Below are 19001 nucleotides of genomic sequence, written 5' to 3' on the forward strand. Positions count from 1 at the left end.
CAGGCTAACGTTCACAAATTATGTTCCGGGTTAGGACATGAGCACCTCTTGTTCTTTGAGTGGCCTCATCATCAACATGCCCCTGATGAGGAAATTCCACAGACAGGCTGAAACATTTCTTGCTAATTAATCTGAGCCTATAGAATGGATTTATTGAATGCATTAAGTCAAAATCAGTTGTAAACTGACTCAACAAATAGTACTTTTTTTAATTAATCTTTATGGATTAATTATTTATATACTTTTTTTGTGTTTACATGCAATTTGTTTTATATAAACACTGTTTAAGTTTCACTCAGTATAACATAACATGCATCGGTCGGTCAGCCTGATTTTAAATGAGGCTGTGATTTAATGAAGTCGTAAAACTGAGGCATAATGCTTTTACGCCTCCATGTTACGCGCTGCCTCATTTTACAGCAGTGACGAGACGGAGGAGGGGCATTCAGCGGAGATAAGATCCCCTCCATGAACACCGTTCTGTCTCGCGAGTGTGCTTCGTTGTACGGGCAAACAACTACTGGATTCCCATTGAAGCTGCCTCGGTTTTACACCTGGTCAAGACCAGGTCGATCTCATAGGAATCCATTGTATACGACGTCTGCAAAGCTGCATTTGCAGCCAGTGTTTCATTTTTCCTCTCGTTCCCGTGAAAATGTAAAGAGTAAAAGCAAGTTCGACTCACTTTTACTCTTTAGTTGTCCACTCTGCCTCAAGGACATTTAGAATTGCATGCATGCTTCCACACACCACATACGTGCGTTGGTGGTCCCTTACATGCAATTTACGATTTTCTGAAAATAAGGCAGGTTTTCTGGATTTAAGGATGTCATTTTTCTATTTAAATGTAAGTTGCAATTATATGTATATTATTTACAGATTCTTTATTTAACGAAATAAGTAAATAGCTATTGCATTATTAATATGGGTTCTATAGATGTTTTATTTCCATTAAACACCCACCTGTTTGATAAAGTGTTTCTTTAATGGAATTTAGGTTGCATTGCTAACCTTGGGATTATTGTTGATGTGGTAGAGTCAATCTTGAACAGCAAGTCTGGCCTCAGTCGAGTGGAACGTGTGGCCCCACACTAATATCCCGGGAGGATAGCTCAGCGACAAGGTGCTCGCCTTGGAAGCAAGACGACATGAAGCAACAGGTTCAATACCCGGGTCCGCGCTTAGAAACCTCTGGGTATTTAAGTGCGTTATAAATACGCAAATGAGAAAAAAAACTACGCAACTTAAAACAAAATTCCTGTAACAGCGCCTTGATACACGCGTGCTGTGTGAGCGCTTTAAAAATGCAAAAATAAAATAACGAAGCTAAACTATTGTTTTTTTTCCTGGACAATTAGTACGCTTTCCCTTATGCCAAGTAGTAATTGTCCAGATTTGCAAGTGTGTTTACTACAGGTTTTATTTAAGTGTGTTGCTTGCTACTGGCTTAGCCCACTTGACCCGCATTAACCCCATCCTCCCTTTACCATGCACTTTCCAAATCTGAACCCTCCTACTCGCAACACTCTGTCCCCTTCTCATGAGGGTTATATGCACACCCCGGTATTATCCCAAACTAGCTTGCCTCATAGCGCTCTCTACCAGTTCCTGCTCTTCACATGGTGTTGTATCCTGTTCTGCTGGCCATCATGCCTCATTGATAGAACGTTAATGTGTGCAGTGAGCTTTGAGAATTTTGAGTGAGCAATGTGAATAAATGTTCGATGGGATGGGAGTGTCAGTTGGGGACTGAGCTGCAGTGAGTCAGGGGCTGCCGGGTCCCTAGCAATTGAAGAATAATGTAATTGTCGTGTGTATCCTCACCGCCTGCAGCATCACTGAACGAACAACTCGCTTTCCATCGTAGCATTTCCATCACAAGCAGGGTCGGACTGGGACAAGAAATGGGCCCGGACACCCAAGAAAAAGTGGCCCACCCCTCGCCTCAAAAAAGTGGCCCACCCCTCGCCTCACGACCCTTGACCTCTGATGACATCACCGGAAGTGATGTCATTTGACCCCACCTGAAAGTGACATCCCGGGAAGCAATGAAACACAAACTTTCACCCCTTGACAAAACAGGAAGTGGCATCAAATAGCATTGTTCCTAAGTACACTACGAAAAATATGGTTATGATTTCACTAATGTGATATACATCTCAGACAAGAATGGGTCACCATATGTATCGTTAATATTTGTGTGCATAGATCCATATTGTCAAATTACTGTGAATGCAAGCAGACGTCCAAGGCCAAATGATATGTTATTGTATAGCACTTACGCTTAAGCTCTTTTTTATAGAACAAATATGCACACAATATCACCCAACCTGTGTTGGTACTCTTATCGACGCCTTGCTGGGATTCGAACCGGCAGATCACACACACATTGCAGCAGCGAGTGCTCAATCCACTGAGCTATCATATCAGCTATAGTAGAATGAGCAATTACTCTGTAGTGGATACCAGTTAAGTGCATCTGCAGGCCTGGTGCAAAGATGGTTGCATGCTGCAGCAGCATGTGAATGAGGCATGCATCATAATTTATGCAAATCCATCATCAAAGCAAGGTAACATCTGTTACCTTGCTTTGATGAATTATGCTGTTGCAGGTGCTACACATGATTTCGGCCCGGCCACGGACCAAGTGGCAGATGGGCCAATCCGACCCTGATGTACATGCATTATGTTACTTGTGTACACTCTACAATAGCACCAAGTTAGAATTCTGATAGTCATTTTAAGTGACCTAGTCAAGCTCGAGACCATGTTGTAATTGTAAGCAGCAGACAAGGAGCCTGTGAGCCTCATCCGAGATCAAACTGGGTGTCTTGCGGTGAAGACAGTAATGGGGTAAAGTTGCTGTCTGCAGTGGGTGGTAGTATGTGGTTTGAGCTTGGCTCAAGTCTCATGTTCTGAGAGTTGTGAAAACAGGAGGTGCAAGTGGGTCTTGATATGCTGCCATTAACATATTACAAGAGGATACCAAAAATTGCTGATGGAATTGATCGAGCGAGCGCATTTGAACCACTTGGAATTCCGCTGGTTTAGTATTCCCTTCGATTGTTTTTTATTTCATTTCGGCTGAGCCCTTTCAGGCGTGGATTAGCTGTATGCCAATTACAGTCTTGACCCAAATGAAGCCTTTGAGCCCCAACTGCTAAGGCACACCCCTTCCCCGGGGCCCCTGGGAGGGATTCCCTTGCAGGCGTGTTTGCGCCTGCCTAGGCCTTATGGTGGAGGTGCAGCGTGAGGCCCCAGGCGCAGTGAGGTGCCGGTCTGTGTCAGAGCAGCTGTTCGAGCTGGGCTGGGGTTGAGACGCCTGAAAGCATTATCAGTCCTCGCTCTGGGTACCCATAGATACGAATGGGCCCCAAGAATCGCCGACCAATGAATTGCCTGAAAACGTAGCACATGCTTCCATTCTGCTGTATGGTCTTCCAAGGATGGATTCCCGTCTACCTTTGATTTCACAGAGGAGGCTCTTTATGATGGCTGATAAAGTCCCCTTTTCCTGGATTTAAGGCCCTACAAAACTCTGCTACTTAACCTGCTGCCGAGTCTTCCCAATATAAACACCCCACCCTTTCGCGTATGCCTCTCTATTTTCTCCCCGGTGAATCACCATTGGCCTGGATAAGGCCTCGTTCTCCGTGTTTCTTGTTACTCTTGACTGGGTGCTGCTGTCTAGCGGGTACAGCGACCTTTCCCGTTAGCGAGGCGCTATATGCCGTGTAACCGCTGTGCCGCGATGCACCCTTCTGATACACGGAAGGGTGCATCTTGGTCCATTCACTTTGTTAACCCTTTCAGTGTCATCGGCGTATACACCTCGTCCTAAACATGTTTTGTTTTTTGCTACTCGGAATGTATTCCCCGTGGATGGTGCGTGCCTCTTCGTGGGCCCCGGGACAAGCTTTCCCTTTTCCTAGTATAGTGGTGTGGTGGGTGCCCTTTAACCCTTGACTGTGACAAGTAAACCGCCTCCCTTGCTAGTGCCTCTCTGATGTGATCTCTTTCCTTGACGAAGGACTGTCTCTGCCACTAATAAACGGCTTGATGCAGAAATGGGTGTATTTCTCCCTCTGCCTCTGCTATTACCCAGGCAATGCGCACGCTGCCCCCCCCCCCTGATAACGCAGCGCCACTCTTGCAACAGTTCACTCATTCACATAACCCCAATAAACACATGTTGTAGCCCATGGTGGCCCAGTGCCAGGCATGTCCCCGTCTGATATTCCGCACCGGCCACACCCGATCAAGTAGAGTAGTTTTATTGCTGCGGTTTAATGGCCAAGAAACACCCAAAGCCCACACACAATACAGCACCTCGAAGCACCCTTCTGGGCCCACCGAGGACTGCAGGAATATGGAGACATTATTACATTAAAATGCGCTTTCAGACACTCTAATATTTCGGTTCCTTTTACCGTGCCTTAATTTTAATGCTGGGCCATTATGTTTTTTTTTTCAGTTATTGAATGCGTTGCTTGATATAATACGTTTATTTCTGTGTCGTATTTTGGCCCAAGAAGCTGATAGCCCCCGATCCTTCCCACGAGGCATTGCATAAAACACGAAATAAAGGCATAGCTCTCAACCATTTGTGTCGCAAAGGCGGGTGAAAACACCCAATTTTATTTTTGGCGGGTGAGAGGCCCATTGAAACAAATGGGCGTGAAGGAGACTTGGCGGGTGAGTCAACTGTTTACAAGGCGGGTGACAAAAGCGTTGAGAGCTATGTAAAGGGATGTTTGTTGTCTAGAAATCTGAGATTACACATGGGTGCTTCTTCGTTCAGAGCAGATAGTTGGCTTGTATTTTGGCAATCTTTGCTGGGATTTCTGTTTCGTTATGTGTGCATCATGATTAGACCCGCAGCTCGGGCTTCATCCCCTCGCTCTTTGTTTCTGGGGCCGCGAGGCAAACATGCGAGCATCCTCGGTGTCCCTGTTTATTCCACACCGTTGGTCGCGTGCCGGTGCTCTCCTCGCTCACTCACACACAAAGGTCAGGCGACGGGGGCCAGTCTTCTCGCCCTCACACTCATATTATGGCGTTTGGAGTTTTACGACCCTGGCCCTCCCATGCTCGGGGCAGGGGTTCTACAGGCCGAGCAGTTCTGACACTTGTGACAGCGAATGCCCACGCAGCCTCTCGTCTGAGCCATGTGTGCCTTGCACTTCTAATCGCATCATAGACAAATCCACCGGGCATCCCAACTCAGAAATATTGCATACCCTCCACCCCATCCCATAATTCCCAACTTTTAGGAACCATACATTCCGTCTCGTGTGTATGCGTAGGGTGCTGCAGACTAAAGCAGCAGTCAGTGGTGTTAATGCACACACGCACCCGCACCCCTACTGTTTTATTTCAAGTGTACTACATTTATGATAACAAAATGTACCTACTGCGGTTTGGCTGGGGCCTGGAGCGTCCTTTGCAGACTCAGCGGCGGAGAGCAGCTCAGAGGGGCTAATACAAATCACTGGGAGGGAGGGGCAGCCCAGCCTCGCCCAGCCCTGTCACTCCCAGTGATTTGCATCACTGACTGCTGATGGCGCCATGGTGTCGCGGCCAAATGCCGCCAGCCCCGCATTCATAAAAGAAAGGTAGCACTTTGGTGTTACCATTCTCTCCATCCTGCGGAGGGCTGGCAGGCCGCAAAGGATCTGCGTCCGTCGGCGAGGCACTGGGGGCCGGTTACTGAAGCCCACACCGGCCCAGGCAGGGGCTTCAGGAACCGGCCCCCACCGCCTCATCATGATTTCATACCGGCCACGGGCCGATTGGCCGACGGGCCAATCCGACCCTGATCACACGCAGCACCACAGTCACTCCCACTAGCTGCCCGACTCTCCTCTTAATCACCTCCTGCATCCCCCTTCAACCCCCAATCTTCTGCTCTGAAATACTCATTATCTCTGCAATACGTCCTCTCTCATCACTGACTACTTTGACTCATTACCCTAACTTTGCAGTCATGGCCTCCACTGAAATCTAGATCTGCTCTGATGACACTAACATTGCCATCTTCTTAGTCTCAACTAGCCTGACTAGGTGAATCAGAAAGACCATCCCATCTGTGCATTCTTCAAACATATGGCATTGGTCTCTCTTCCTCTAAGCATAGGTCTGGCCACCTACTTGCTCCTTCACTATCCTCTCATTTGACCGCCCCCATGGCCCACTCACCTCCTTCTTTCTCAACTCTGACCTCATTGATTCATTGCCCTTGGAGGTCGATATTGTCTTTATGGGGGGATCTCAATATGCAGAACAACTCCACTGTCCCAAACTGGACCCTTTGGACTTTCTCCAATTCAAGGCCACTCTTCAAAACCTACCCATGCATGATGAGACACTGCTAGACCTCATCCTTCTCTCCTCAGTCCTCACTTCAATGGACTTTAAAATCATTTCCTCTTCCCCCATCACCCCCTCTTCCAATTTATCCTTTTTTTTTTGGTATCTGAAATACAACTTTATTATGGTCTAAACGAAAAAAGGAACGGGAATGACAGTAACAAACAGGGTTCACCACTGAAGTGATGTGACTGTAGCAGTCTTTAAATTAGATTTGAAACTTGAGGGGTAAAGTAATTGCAGTCCAAAACAGCTAAATACGCAGGTCCAAAATATGAAGGAATTAATTTTACTGCCACATTCACTCCGAAGCCCATTCATCTCCTTCAGCATCGCAAAGATTAAGCACATGTTCTGCTCAGCTAGATAATAAAGTGGCAAACACGCTGCACCATCGACATCACAGGACAGTTGCCTATAAAACTAGACTTCTGACGCTGGGCTCCAGCAGCACTCCCTCACAGATAGTCGTCTTCATCTGGCAGTGCAGTGGTTTGGGCAATCTGTAAATCTGGTTCATACTGTGCTGCCAATGCTGGGTCCATAACAACTTCAGGAGGTGCGAGGGCATGCATTGCTACAAACTCCAAGTTGGGATCACCAATTAGCTTTCTTGCAAGCCACAGGAAGGGTTTTTCAAAGTTGTAGTTACTCTTGGCAGAAATATCGTAGTACTGGAGATTCTTCTTCCTGTGGAAGACTATGGATTTCGCCTTCACCTTCCTGTCTTTAATATCCACTTTGTTGCCACACAGCACAATGGGGATGTTTTCACAGACTCGCACGAGATCTCGATGCCAGTTGGGGACATTCTTATATGTGACTCTTGATGTGACGTCAAACATGATTATGGCACACTGAGCTTGTATGTAGTGGCCATCTCGAAGACCCCCGAACTTCTCCTGCCCAGCAGTGTCCCACAAATTGAATTTGATGGGCCCTCGGTTAGTGTGGAAAACCAGAGGATGTACTTCTACGCCCAAGGTTGCAACATATTTCTTCTCAAATTCACCAGTCAAGTGGCGTTTCACGAAGGTCGTTTTGCCAGTGCCTCCATCTCCAACTAAAACGAGCTTGAACTGGACCTGCGGGTCTCCCTGGGAAGCCATGGTGTACGGAGATCTTCCATAAGAGTCGGAGCGGCTGCAAAATGGCAGAAGCGCGATTCAAATAGCCCAACTTTGCCGTTACTCCTTCATTCTTCCTATGCCCAAACCCTCTATACTGAAACACAAATATATACCTGAAACACTAGCTTCTGATTTGGATGAAGTGGAAGTGCTTCTGCTCTTTATTGACCACAAGAACCTTTTAAAGTTATTAAGCACTGCATTGACCATTTTCCTGTTCCTTGTGTATCTTTTCCGTCTATCGAGGGTATTTCTTGTAACTCGTATTTAATATATGAAATTGAATATTGTCAATCTGTGAATACCTGTAAAGTTCTGCATGCCATACACTGTACCTTTCCTATTCTCTCTAGAATGGTCCCACTTCGGGGCACATCCCCACTAATTTCTCTCTCCCGTTTTTGCTACTTGCTTTCTTTAAAGAAATCAACTCTTTTCTTGCATACCATTTTAATTCCATTACAGACACAGTTTATTTTTCCGTTTATTTTGTCGACGAATGCTTCCCTTGGTCAAAGCACTTTCCCCCATTCCCTAAGAAAAAGTCCAGATGCTCCCTCTGGCATCCACCCACTGGACAAAACCAATTACCAACCAATCACCTTGCTACCTTTTTAGGTAAAGTCTTGGAAAAGCATGTAGCACAGCTCAGCATGCCTAGCAGTTATCGCTGCATGCTGTGGGACTATCAATCTGGCCCCCTTCCTTAAGTGAAATAATGAGGCTGCCATAGTAAGGATCTGCGTATGCTTGACACTAGTGGAACCTGCTTACTTGTTCTCATTGATCCCTCACCAGCCTTTTAATACAGTATTCCACAGGCCTTAACATCTTATGTTTCTGTATGGGCTTGGCTGGGTCTATCCTGGTCTTGTTCTCCTCCTTTCTGCAACTTGACCGCAGTTTGTGCAGGTGGGCTTGGCCAGGGCAAGCCCCCTTGCCATTGTGGACTAGTGTTCATCAGGGGTCCATCCTATATCCCATGTTTAACATCCACGTGGAACCTCGGGGCTATCTAATCTACAGTCGGGCCTCAAGGTGCACCAGTATGCTGACAATACCCAGGTCTATCTTGCGGTATTGCTTCAGCAGATGTCTCCCACCTGTAGGACAAGCTCAGTGCCTTTGAGTAAAGGATAGTCTTACTATCCTTAAAAAGTAATCCCTCCAAGATAGTTTCTTATGGCTTCTTCTGTTGCACATTTTCAAAAGTGGCTTTCACCATCTATCTGCATGTCATCACCACAACCCTCATGCTCTGTAAAATCCTTCAGTTCAACTCTCAACTAAAATCTAAATTTCAAACTCATATTTTTCACCAACCCCAATCCTGTTTTCTTTCCCGTTAACTACATTTCAGAAGATCAAGCCCATTCCACCTCCTCTTTAGGCTCTTGTTTAGTCTCTTCTGGATGGTGGTAATATCATTATGCAGGCCCCTGCTTTCCCACTCTCTCCTCGAGGACTGTATTACATTCTGTGGCCTGTTTGAGCTCCAGCACACAAACATTTCAGCATATCACCCCCATTTTAATTTCTCCTCACTATGGTTTTGGGTTAGCTGGCTTAACCATCAACTAAACTTCATAAATCTGGACAGACAAATTGGACTCAAGCATGGACATTTTAAGATTGTTGATTGACTGCATGAAACATGCTCGTTATTCTTCCTAAAATGTTGAATGTGCCTGGATTACCTTGTCTCCTTCCGTCAGTTTACCCCAAACCCTGTTCACTCTTTGGAAAGCCCTTTAAACCCATCATTTTCCTTGAGATGGCCATCTCCTTCAACTCAGTTCCTATGTTCAGTGATTCGCTTCAATGTTCACCATTTTATTCTCTTTAATTGCTTACTGCTTTGACTTAGTGTGTGTGTAATTGTGCTTGTACATTTTCTATTGTATGATTTTATAGTATCACCTCAGGGTTAGGACAACATATATAAGAATAATAAATAGCCCAGGCTGTCTCTTTGTTCACCAAATGCATCTGTATAAAGGCTTTCCTAGACTTGTATTAGCCTGGCTGCTCCTTTTGACTGCCATCATCCTGCTCGTAGCTTTAAAACAAATCATCATGGACATGTAGCCAAAGGTGGAGAATCTAAGATTGTGTAGTACATGACATTCTATAAATGAACGCTCTAGAGTCTAATTTCTCTCCTCTTGATTTCACAGTTTACAATTCATTGGACCAGACATTTATTTAGATTAATATCCTAGAATTTAATTTTCCAGAGCCCAAATCCCAAAATGTCTTGTAACATCAAAGAATCTCTTGTACAGCACTAACCTTAGTTCCAGATAGCTTTCCTAATCATCAGAGGATTATTTCTCAGTCTTTCACTGACATATAAACTTCATTTAGTATCTCATCATAGGCATTTACCCATGTCGAAAAGATTTTAGAAGTCTGTTGCTCAAGTAACAGACTCACAGCGGGAAATAACGAGCTGGGGCAGGGGTGGGGGCACACCAATAGCTTATGAAACAAAGTTTATGCCATTTGATTATTGCCTCAAAAGATGTGAGCCCAAGTTTGTACATAACAGAGGACACCCTTGGGTTCGGGCAGTATTATCCACCAGAACATTCCCTCTAGCCTCTGCCAACTAAGACCCTACTTAGTAGGGAAAGATTCGGCCCCATATAGTAATGAAGGAAGTGCATGTTCAAAATCCTTAACATTTTAGTCCTAATGTGTTAATAGGTAAGCTATTTGATGCCATATAGTCTTGTAGTGCACACAATGTTTGCTGCAACCCAAAAGGAGGACCAAGTCATCCGAGTAAGACACAATTGTATACAGATCATGCCCAATGTGGGCGGGTGAGAGTTTGCCTTGCTTGAGAAAATATCCAGATCTGATATGCATAAATGAAATAAGGCTGGCGCCAAGACACAGCCTTGGTGTAGACCATCATAAATCCTGAACTTAGAGGATATTAGACCAGAGGCCTCCAGTCAAATTGGTAGTGATGAGTTAGAATGCAGACTAATCAGTAGTTCTAAAATGGAACCTGGTAGACTCCAAGACTGCAGTTTTTGCCACAATTCAGATCGGTTGACTATCAAATGCCATTGATAGGGGAACAAATGCTATATAAGGTGAGGTTTCATTGAACCCTAGAGGTGTAGGATTAGACCATGAGCCTCATGTATATTGTGCTTGGATCTCCCTTGGCTCCCCTACTGGCCTCTCCTGTGAGCTGCTTTCTCATCCAAGTGCCCTACTTGTGTGGGTTCTGAAATGTCTTACCTACAGGTTTGCAAGACCGAGGCCTGCTGCCAGGTTCCCATGTTTAGGAGAGCTTGTGGCAGCCATGTACAAGTACTTGCATGTCAAACTTTATTGTTATTACACATTGCATTCCTAAATTGAATGAATTGCTAATCTGCCTTTATTTTGCAGCAATGGAGTTGGCATACCTAAATTGAATAAATTGCTAATCTGCCTTTATTTTGCAGCCATGGAGTTGGCAACCTGCTGAATTATTTACTCCCCCACTATCCTCTTTGGGTGTGAGCCTTCCTTTTGGTATTTACCCACTCAGGAAACATGGGAATGGCCTGTGAGGGTCACAATCCGGCTGATGTTCATCGTTTGAGACACCTGCCTTGTTTATTTCGGACACCTAATGATGAATGTTGAGATGGACACAATGTATTGCGAGTTAGGAAAACATGTAACCTCCCACCCCCGATCACTGGTAAAGATAACTTACCTCTGTTTTGCCATTTCATCTGCATAGTTATACATGCAAGACAATACATTTATCCAATGACCTGCTGTTTGCTTACGGGCAAGGAAAACACAGACGCAAACACATTTGAGATTTTTTTTATGTAGGCTGAAGCAGTCATTACAATGTAGAGGCAGACACGATTACAGCAATTGTTAATTATATCAGGTTAGAACAAAATCTTCACAGGGAGAGGTCAACTCTCAATACAAACTAACAACTAAACCACAATAACTTACCATTAGAAACAGGGTTTTTTCATTATTTTTCAGCTGTGACACTGCTTTTACAATATGCAAAAACACAAACAGAACTATCCAAAGTGTTTTGTCACATCCTTTCTACACTGATTTTGGCAACATTGTATATCAAATTTACGGAGAATATACTATACGTTTAATAACTAAACAAGTGAAAAGCTGCACCAGGGTACCGTCACATCTATTTATTTAAAGGTATACATACCACTTTAGATCTACTGAAGTCTCATCTTGAAGAACAGATTTTCTTGAAAGAAAAAGGAGTCATGGCCTCATTTGTGCAGTGTCTAGGCCACTTTTGTGGCCACATCATAGGCACTACTTTTTCATATGTTCTGTAAGAAGGAGCTTGTTTTTCAAATCAAACTGGGTTGAGTGTTTAATAATCATGCTCTTCGTTGACGCCACAACAAAGGTTTACATCAAGTCACAGCAGTGTACCTTTTCTGAAGAAACACTATCTATACATAATGTTTAATTATTACATCTGTCGTGGTGGTGGATAAAGCAAAAAGCATTAACGGGCTTGCAGGAATATTTCTGTAGAAAGTAACTCCTTCAGTCTGTATTTGGTGATTGCTATGTTTCGCAGGAATTGCCACATGCCCGACTGAATTGTCCTCATGCACGCGAATCAAGTTATATGGAGACTGATATCAAAACAATGTTTTTCTCCCAATTAGAAAAAGAAACATCTTCTGCAATACTCAAGTCAATATTTAAAAAATATATTGCCTAGAATACGAAAGAGAATATTTAAAAGACCCCTACTTAACAATCCTCAGCTTAGCAACTAGCAAGGCTATAATCTTTACCCAAAAATGTGCTGTTCGTTTTCGAAAGTTATAATCCCATCCAAATCTCTTTCTTACTTCTCCATTTTCAGTAAACGCACAAGGCCAAAAGCCGATTTCCTTTCAATTAAGAAAAACAAGCCCCTGAAGCTTAAAGAAAATAAGCGTAATGTAATGTACTAAAATATTTTAAGTTGTTGCACACTGTCCAATAATCTTTAAAAATAAGTGGGCTTTTTCATGTGCCCAGCCTGCTGGGCACACAGGTAAACACTATTGGATAAGCTCTATGAACTCCCTGCAATCATTCGCAATACGTCTTCACATTTTTCTATTTTTTTTTTGTAATGGTCGCGCCTTTTCTTTTTTTTAAATTCCCAGACAGGATTGTTTTCATGGCAAAAGTTAACAGTTAACACACAACGGAAAAAAAACAGTATAAGCCTACACAACAAAAGCTGCATGCGAATGAACGGATATCGCAAAGTGGAAATGTAGCGAGAAGAAGACAAAAGCCTTTGCTAAATACCCAATGAAAACAAACTGCAATCCGGCATGGCGTCTCCGGACGCATTAGCCATGAAAAGTACTTGTAGTAACTCTTACTAGTTCTACCTGTGTGATACAGCAGTTTTTACACTGATTTCCATCAGCCCCCTCCCCTATATGCCTCAATGATTCCACATTCCTTTCTTTAAACTATATATATGTATATATATTGCTTTTAATATCTATCAGTTGTAACCTTTGCAACAAAAAAATAATTAAAAAAAGTATTTTCTATTTATCCAGTTCATTTATACATGAAAGTTAAAGTCTTGAATTGTATTTTTAAAACTGCACTTACCACCTGGTGCCCTACAAGCGATTGCTGTAAAGCCAAAATGTTGGTCTTGTTCCAAGACAAAACCACTTTGCTCTTTTGTTTTTGTTAGTGTTCAAGCTTTTAAATCTTTACAAATATTAATACAAAAGTCAAATGGAATTTGGCACCTTTCGAAAACTGAAAAGGAAAAATTACTTGTAAAATATGCAGGAAAAAACGGAATATTTACAAATTAAAAGATCTGAGATTATGTTAGTGTTAATAGTCAATGCTTCTTCCCTTAGCTTGTCAACTGAGCTTTCAAAACATCTGTCTACATTGCGATTTCTATAAACATAGGATTATAGATTGGAATGGACATTTAAAAAACCAGATGTTTGATAATGCTGTTCATTTTCCACTAATAATACTTGGGAAGTATTCGGATACGTTTAGGAGAAACGTGGTGCAGACCGATCATTGGTCATGGTCTTCTTCAGTTTAACTCCACGGCGGATGGCGTTCAGCATATCTCCCCCTTCCAGTGCGTCTCCTGCTGCCTGCTCCGAGCTCAGCTCAGGCTCCATTTGGCCCTGAGGCGCATCTGTGTCTGCGCTTTCCTCTTCATCGTCATCCCCATCATTTTCAGGGGCATCTTGTCTCTGCTCCTCTGAAATACTGGCCTGCGGACCAGTTAGTGGAGGATTGATGGATGCCTGCCCACTCCATAATGAGGATGGTAGGCCACTGGCCCCTGGTGTTATCTCACCGGTTGATGGAGAGTCTGAGCTTTGATCTGCACACTCTTCGCCCCCACTTAGTGTGAGGGGCAACACCCCAGGAATATCTGGTACAGTTGGCGTTTTAACAGGAATTACTGGTGTCTTGATTGGAATGGGCCCTGACCCAATGGTACCTCGCCTTACTGTCGGCTTGGTGGATGGGGTCCTTCTGATGGTTGCCACACCAGGGGTGACCATCACCGGTCCCAGAGTGATTGGCAGACCTGCTGTCGAGGCTGGGCGCTTTGCTTGGAACAGTCTGCGGTAGGACTGACTGATATCGCTGTTTCTAGGAATGGTGGAGGATTTGTCAAATTCTTGCTGCTCTGCCTCTTGGTCACCACTGACTGAGAAGTAATCATAATCTGAAACTGAAGACAAAAATGTATTGGCAATAAATAGCTGATTGGACTTGAAAAGTTCAGCAACAATTCTCATTCTTGGCTGGATATGCATACAAAAAAGGGTTACGGTATTAGTTTTACACTGCTAAATATTGTGATTGTGGCCTGCATTGCTTATTAGGAATCAGTTTATTGGAAGGCCTTAGTGAATGCAATACAGGACTGAAAGATGTAATTTACAGCCTAATCTTGCAACAGGGCTAGGCAAAGGGATAGTTTTCTCTATTTGCAAATGTTTGGGTACAGAAATCAAATCAGACAATTCAATGTATACAAAAGAACATGTAAGCGGTAACCACATTATATTACATACACACACATTTGGATGCCACTGCCTTAGGGGTTGGCCCTTTACCCAGTTACAACTGAGTGAAGGAGTATCATTCTCTTTATGCCATTGTTTTTGCTCATTGGTGAAGGACTGGTATAGACAAATATTAGTAGCCATCTGCAGCTTCTGTTCCGTTTTATGGAAAGAAAAGTCTCTCTGGTTAGGCAGGGTGATGAGATGATTGATGGATCTGTACGTTATTCAACTTTATACAGATACCACTTTTCAGCTAAGGAGACTTGCACCTCCATCACTTGTTGCAGTTAACTCCACAGGCTAACCGGACAACCCCTTCTTACCAGGTGTGCTGAATATAGTGGAGTCATCACTCGTTCCCCAGCAGTGTCCTCCCATGTGGCCGGCAGTTGCTATCTGATCCTGACCCTGGGGGTGTGCATACGAGGAAGGACACATGGGAGGAGACCGCTTTCGGCAGCAGGGGGAGGTGGTGACCATCTGACGACATGCAGTACTCTCCCCTTCCTCCTGAAGATCTTATAATACCTATGTTCTTGATAGCTTGCCGTCATACCATAAATCCCCCTTATTGTAAAAACCAGAAACCCCTTCCTTTACGTAAATCTAGACAAAAACCCCATTCACATTTCAAACATTCACAACACACCTATAACATCTAACCCTTTGAGGTTTCTCTATTGAACGTTCTTGAACAACAATTTTAGGAATCTAATAAAATCTATGGACTTCGTCTCAGTACTTGAGGCTTCAAGGGAGCTGAAGAGGAGGAAGGAGTTGATGCAGATTGAGACACCCTAATATGGAGACTAGTTGTTTGGCTGAACCACAGGTATGCAAGACATTTAAAAAATGGCATCCGCGGGGGGTGGCTTGGAGCGCCATCGATGTGGTCGCTCCTCTGAGGCCGCCCGTGGGATGCCCGCCGCCGCCGAATTCCGGCGGTTCTAAGCAGGGTTCTGCGTCGCCAATGCCATCTAAAGCGACCGGAACCGACATGGCACAACCTGGCTAAACATAGCCTTCGACCGAGGAGGCGTTCTACCAGAATTTAGCGACTGAACTTCTCCCCCGTCTTCCACCGAAGAAACCAAGATGGCCGCCAATCCAGAACCCAGCAGCACACGCCGCACTCTGCGGTAGCGGGACCCTAGAACACCGAGGAGCTGGAGAGGGGGAGCGGTACTAAAAACAGAATCATCCGATTCGTACCAAGGCGGCCCGGAACACTCCGGGTTGCTGCCTCTGCGGCTACGGCTTACATACACCCGGAGGGACCAAGAGAGCAGGCCTCCACCCCTCCCCCCGCTACGCAGAACGAGTCGGGACCCCCACTGCCATCTTGCATCATCCCCGACGGAGACCCTCTCCCCATACCAACGTTTCCTGGGGCGCCCCTGCCCACTCACCCAGATCTAGTCCACAGCGGGGGCCGAGGGGGCGAAGCTCTCCAACTGCAGTCTCCCGCCGTCCTGGGCCTCGCTGCTACTCTCTTAATTAAGACCGCCTGACACGAGCAGCATGTCGAGGCAGACGAAGGTGAGCAAGGGCACAGATATCACCGCCATGTTCACGGCTCCAGAGAAACCCAAGAAACGGGATCCTCCTAAACTGACCCCACAGAAGCCACAAGAGGATAGGGGCGCTCTCGCCACCAAAGGAGACCTGATAGCCTTCATGGCGGACATCAAATCTGAGTTCTGCGTCTGCCTCTCGGAACTCACTGCTAAAGTTGAACAAACGGATCAGAGGGTCACAGAACTCGAACAGAGGTTCGGAGAGATCGAGGACCATTCCCAGGATCACGCTACCACACTGGGGGAAATGCAAAAATCTATCGATTCCCTGCATCACAAATACGAGATCCTGGAGTTCAAACATGAAGACCTTGAAAATAGGGCTCGTCGCAATAACCTCCGCATTCGGGGCATCCCGTCCTCTATCCCCGACAACAAGCTAGCGGATTACGTGGGAAGCTTCTTTGAGGCTTTACTCCCGGATCTGGACAAATCACAGCTCCTACTGGACCGGACCCACAGACTTCGCCCGCGCCGTGGGACAGATTCGGACCCCCCCTCCAGATGTGATTACCAGGGTCCACTTCTTTACGACGAAAGAGGCAATATCAGCCATCAGTCGCCAAGGAGAAGAGATCACTTTCCAGAGCACTCCACTTCAAATCTACCAGGACTTCTCACCACTCACTCTCCAGAAAAGAAGAGCACTTTGGCCTCTGACATTGTTCCTCCAGGAGCAACAGATTCGTGCAGATGGCTGTTTCCGACAGCTCTCCAGTTCACATATAATGCCACCCTACGCCGAATCAGCCACTTGGAAGACGCTGAGAAAATCTTGCACCCGATCTCACCCCGAGATCCTTCCACGCCAATCCCAGAGGGGACCGAAGACTCTGGACCGCTTCCCTCTCCAAAACCCCAACGCACGCCTTGGTCGTCGACCCAGCGGAATAACAGAAAGATGAACGGGGACGCTTCCATGGTCCCAGGCTCCGTCAGCAAGTAAGCCGGGACACAGATACCCCTGCTTGAAGCAGGACCCACCACCTAAATTGCAACTTTAAACACGGTGGCGGCGGGCCACACCCATGGTTCATACCCACCCCAAGGATACTTTCCATCTCTTGTTCCTTGGGAACCCACAGTACTCGATACGTGATGGGACAGTTGGCCCTGTTGGCCTTAGGTATGACCGTACTGACAATGTCGGTCTACCTCCCTGTTAAAGTTGCGGTCCCCCGTTGGGGCTCTGTGTTAAAACCTCAAGTGCAGAATGATACCAAGAGTTCCCCTAACAGACATGGCAGTTGAACCTCCACCCCAGGACCCCCCTAACCAAAGGAATGGAGAGTGAGCCTTCAGAGGACCTTCAGTCACTTCAGATCCTCTCCAAGAATGTTAATGGCCTGAACTCCCCCAACAAGAGAAAGGCAATTCTACTAAAACTTTGCGACGAAGAGGCAGCGATAGCTATGCTTCAAGAGACCCACCTGCTGCCGGCAGATGTATCCCGCCTTCGATTCCGGCTATTCCCGCTCCAATTCTTCGCCTCTGGCACAAGTAAAAAAGGAGGTACGGCGATTCTCTTCAGGAAAGACTTGAGCCCACAGATTCTGGAAATGAAAATATGTCCAGAAGGCCGATTTACAGCGATTAAATGCCTCCTGATGGGAGACTTGCATACCCTTATCTCAGTATACGCTCCCAACACTGGACAGTCACACTTCTATGACGCCTTGGGCACATCTCTCGCTAGCTTTGTGGAGGGCCAAACAATTGTCATGGGGACTTCAACAGGGTTCCCGAACCCACCAAAGACCGATCACACCCACCGACTCCAGGCGACTTCGCCCAATCACTCAGCCTCCTTCAATTCTTCAGGACTCTGGAGATAATAGACTCATGGCGGGTGTTTCATCCTGACGAAAAAGATTTCTCCTTTTACTCTTTTGTCCATTGCACCTTCTCAAGGATCGATTTGTTACTGATCTCCCCGCATACGTTCCCCTCAGTCGAAAAGGTCACCATCGGCACAAGAGCGATCTCCGACCATGTCCCAGTACTCCTGGAACTCCGGGTTCATAACCCTAACCCCAACCCCAACATCCCGCGTAAATGGATGCTGTACGACCCGATCTTCAACGACATGGCCACCAGAGACAAGATCGCAACAGGAATAAGTAACTTCTTTAAGGAAAACCCAGCCTCAGACACCTCATTAGCGAACAACTGGGATGCCATGAAGGCAGTAATCAGGGGCTCCCTGATAGCCCAAGGTGCGGCCTACCATCGAGATAGACGACAGACCTGGACGGCCCTACAGAACGAATTAAGAGGCCGAGGCACTCCATAAAGAGAAAGGCTGGTCCCCCAAAACACAACGGATCATCCGTACGGCACGGAAAAAACTGGAAGCCCACTATGCGGAACAAACCGCCCAACTAATGGCGAAGGCCAACAAGTTCCTGGTGGCCAAACTAGCCAAGCAGAGATGCATCAACGCGATCATGGGCCTGCGTGACGCCAACGGGGTCACACTATACTCAGAGCCCGAGAAGCAACGCCTCGCAATAGATTACTTGGCCCAAATCATGAAGGCAACCCCACGAAACCTATCACAACAGAAGGAATACCTGCAGCAGGCAGAAGTGCCCCGGCTCTCCGACCCAACGAGAGACTAACTGGAGGAGCCCATCACGGGGGAGGAAATTGAGGAGGCCATCAAATCACTCAAAACACGGGCCCCCGGCCCGGATGGCTTCTCAACCAGGTTCTATAAGCTATTCAGAGCACAACTGACCCCCCCCCATCCAACTACCCTATTCAACTCCTTCAGGGAAACGGGGGCGGTGACCCCATCGATGCAGGAATCAACCACCATCCTCCTACCC

The 19001-nt window shown here is 45.9% G+C and overlaps 1 protein-coding gene and 1 pseudogene across 13 annotated transcripts in view; both read right to left on the reverse strand.

Annotated features, from left to right (window-relative positions):
* Nucleotides 1-6460: 6460 nt before the first annotated feature.
* LOC138497894 (GTP-binding nuclear protein Ran pseudogene) lies at nucleotides 6461-7507 on the reverse strand (annotated as a pseudogene).
* Nucleotides 7508-11323: 3816 nt separating this feature from the next.
* MTSS1 (MTSS I-BAR domain containing 1) overlaps nucleotides 11324-19001 on the reverse strand; it is a 1344348-nt gene continuing 1336670 nt past the window's right edge. For all 13 annotated transcript variants that reach the window (XM_069621598.1, XM_069621599.1, XM_069621600.1 and 10 more), the window contains one exon: nucleotides 11324-14253. In XM_069621598.1, coding sequence (XP_069477699.1) covers nucleotides 13553-14253 — 701 coding nt within the window. In that variant the 3' untranslated portion in view covers nucleotides 11324-13552. The remainder of the gene's footprint in view (nucleotides 14254-19001) is intronic.

The sequence above is a fragment of the Ambystoma mexicanum genome, chromosome 5q (assembly GCF_040938575.1).
Source record: "Ambystoma mexicanum isolate Mex_15411 chromosome 5q, UKY_AmexF1_1, whole genome shotgun sequence".
Lineage (NCBI taxonomy): Eukaryota > Metazoa > Chordata > Amphibia > Caudata > Ambystomatidae > Ambystoma > Ambystoma mexicanum.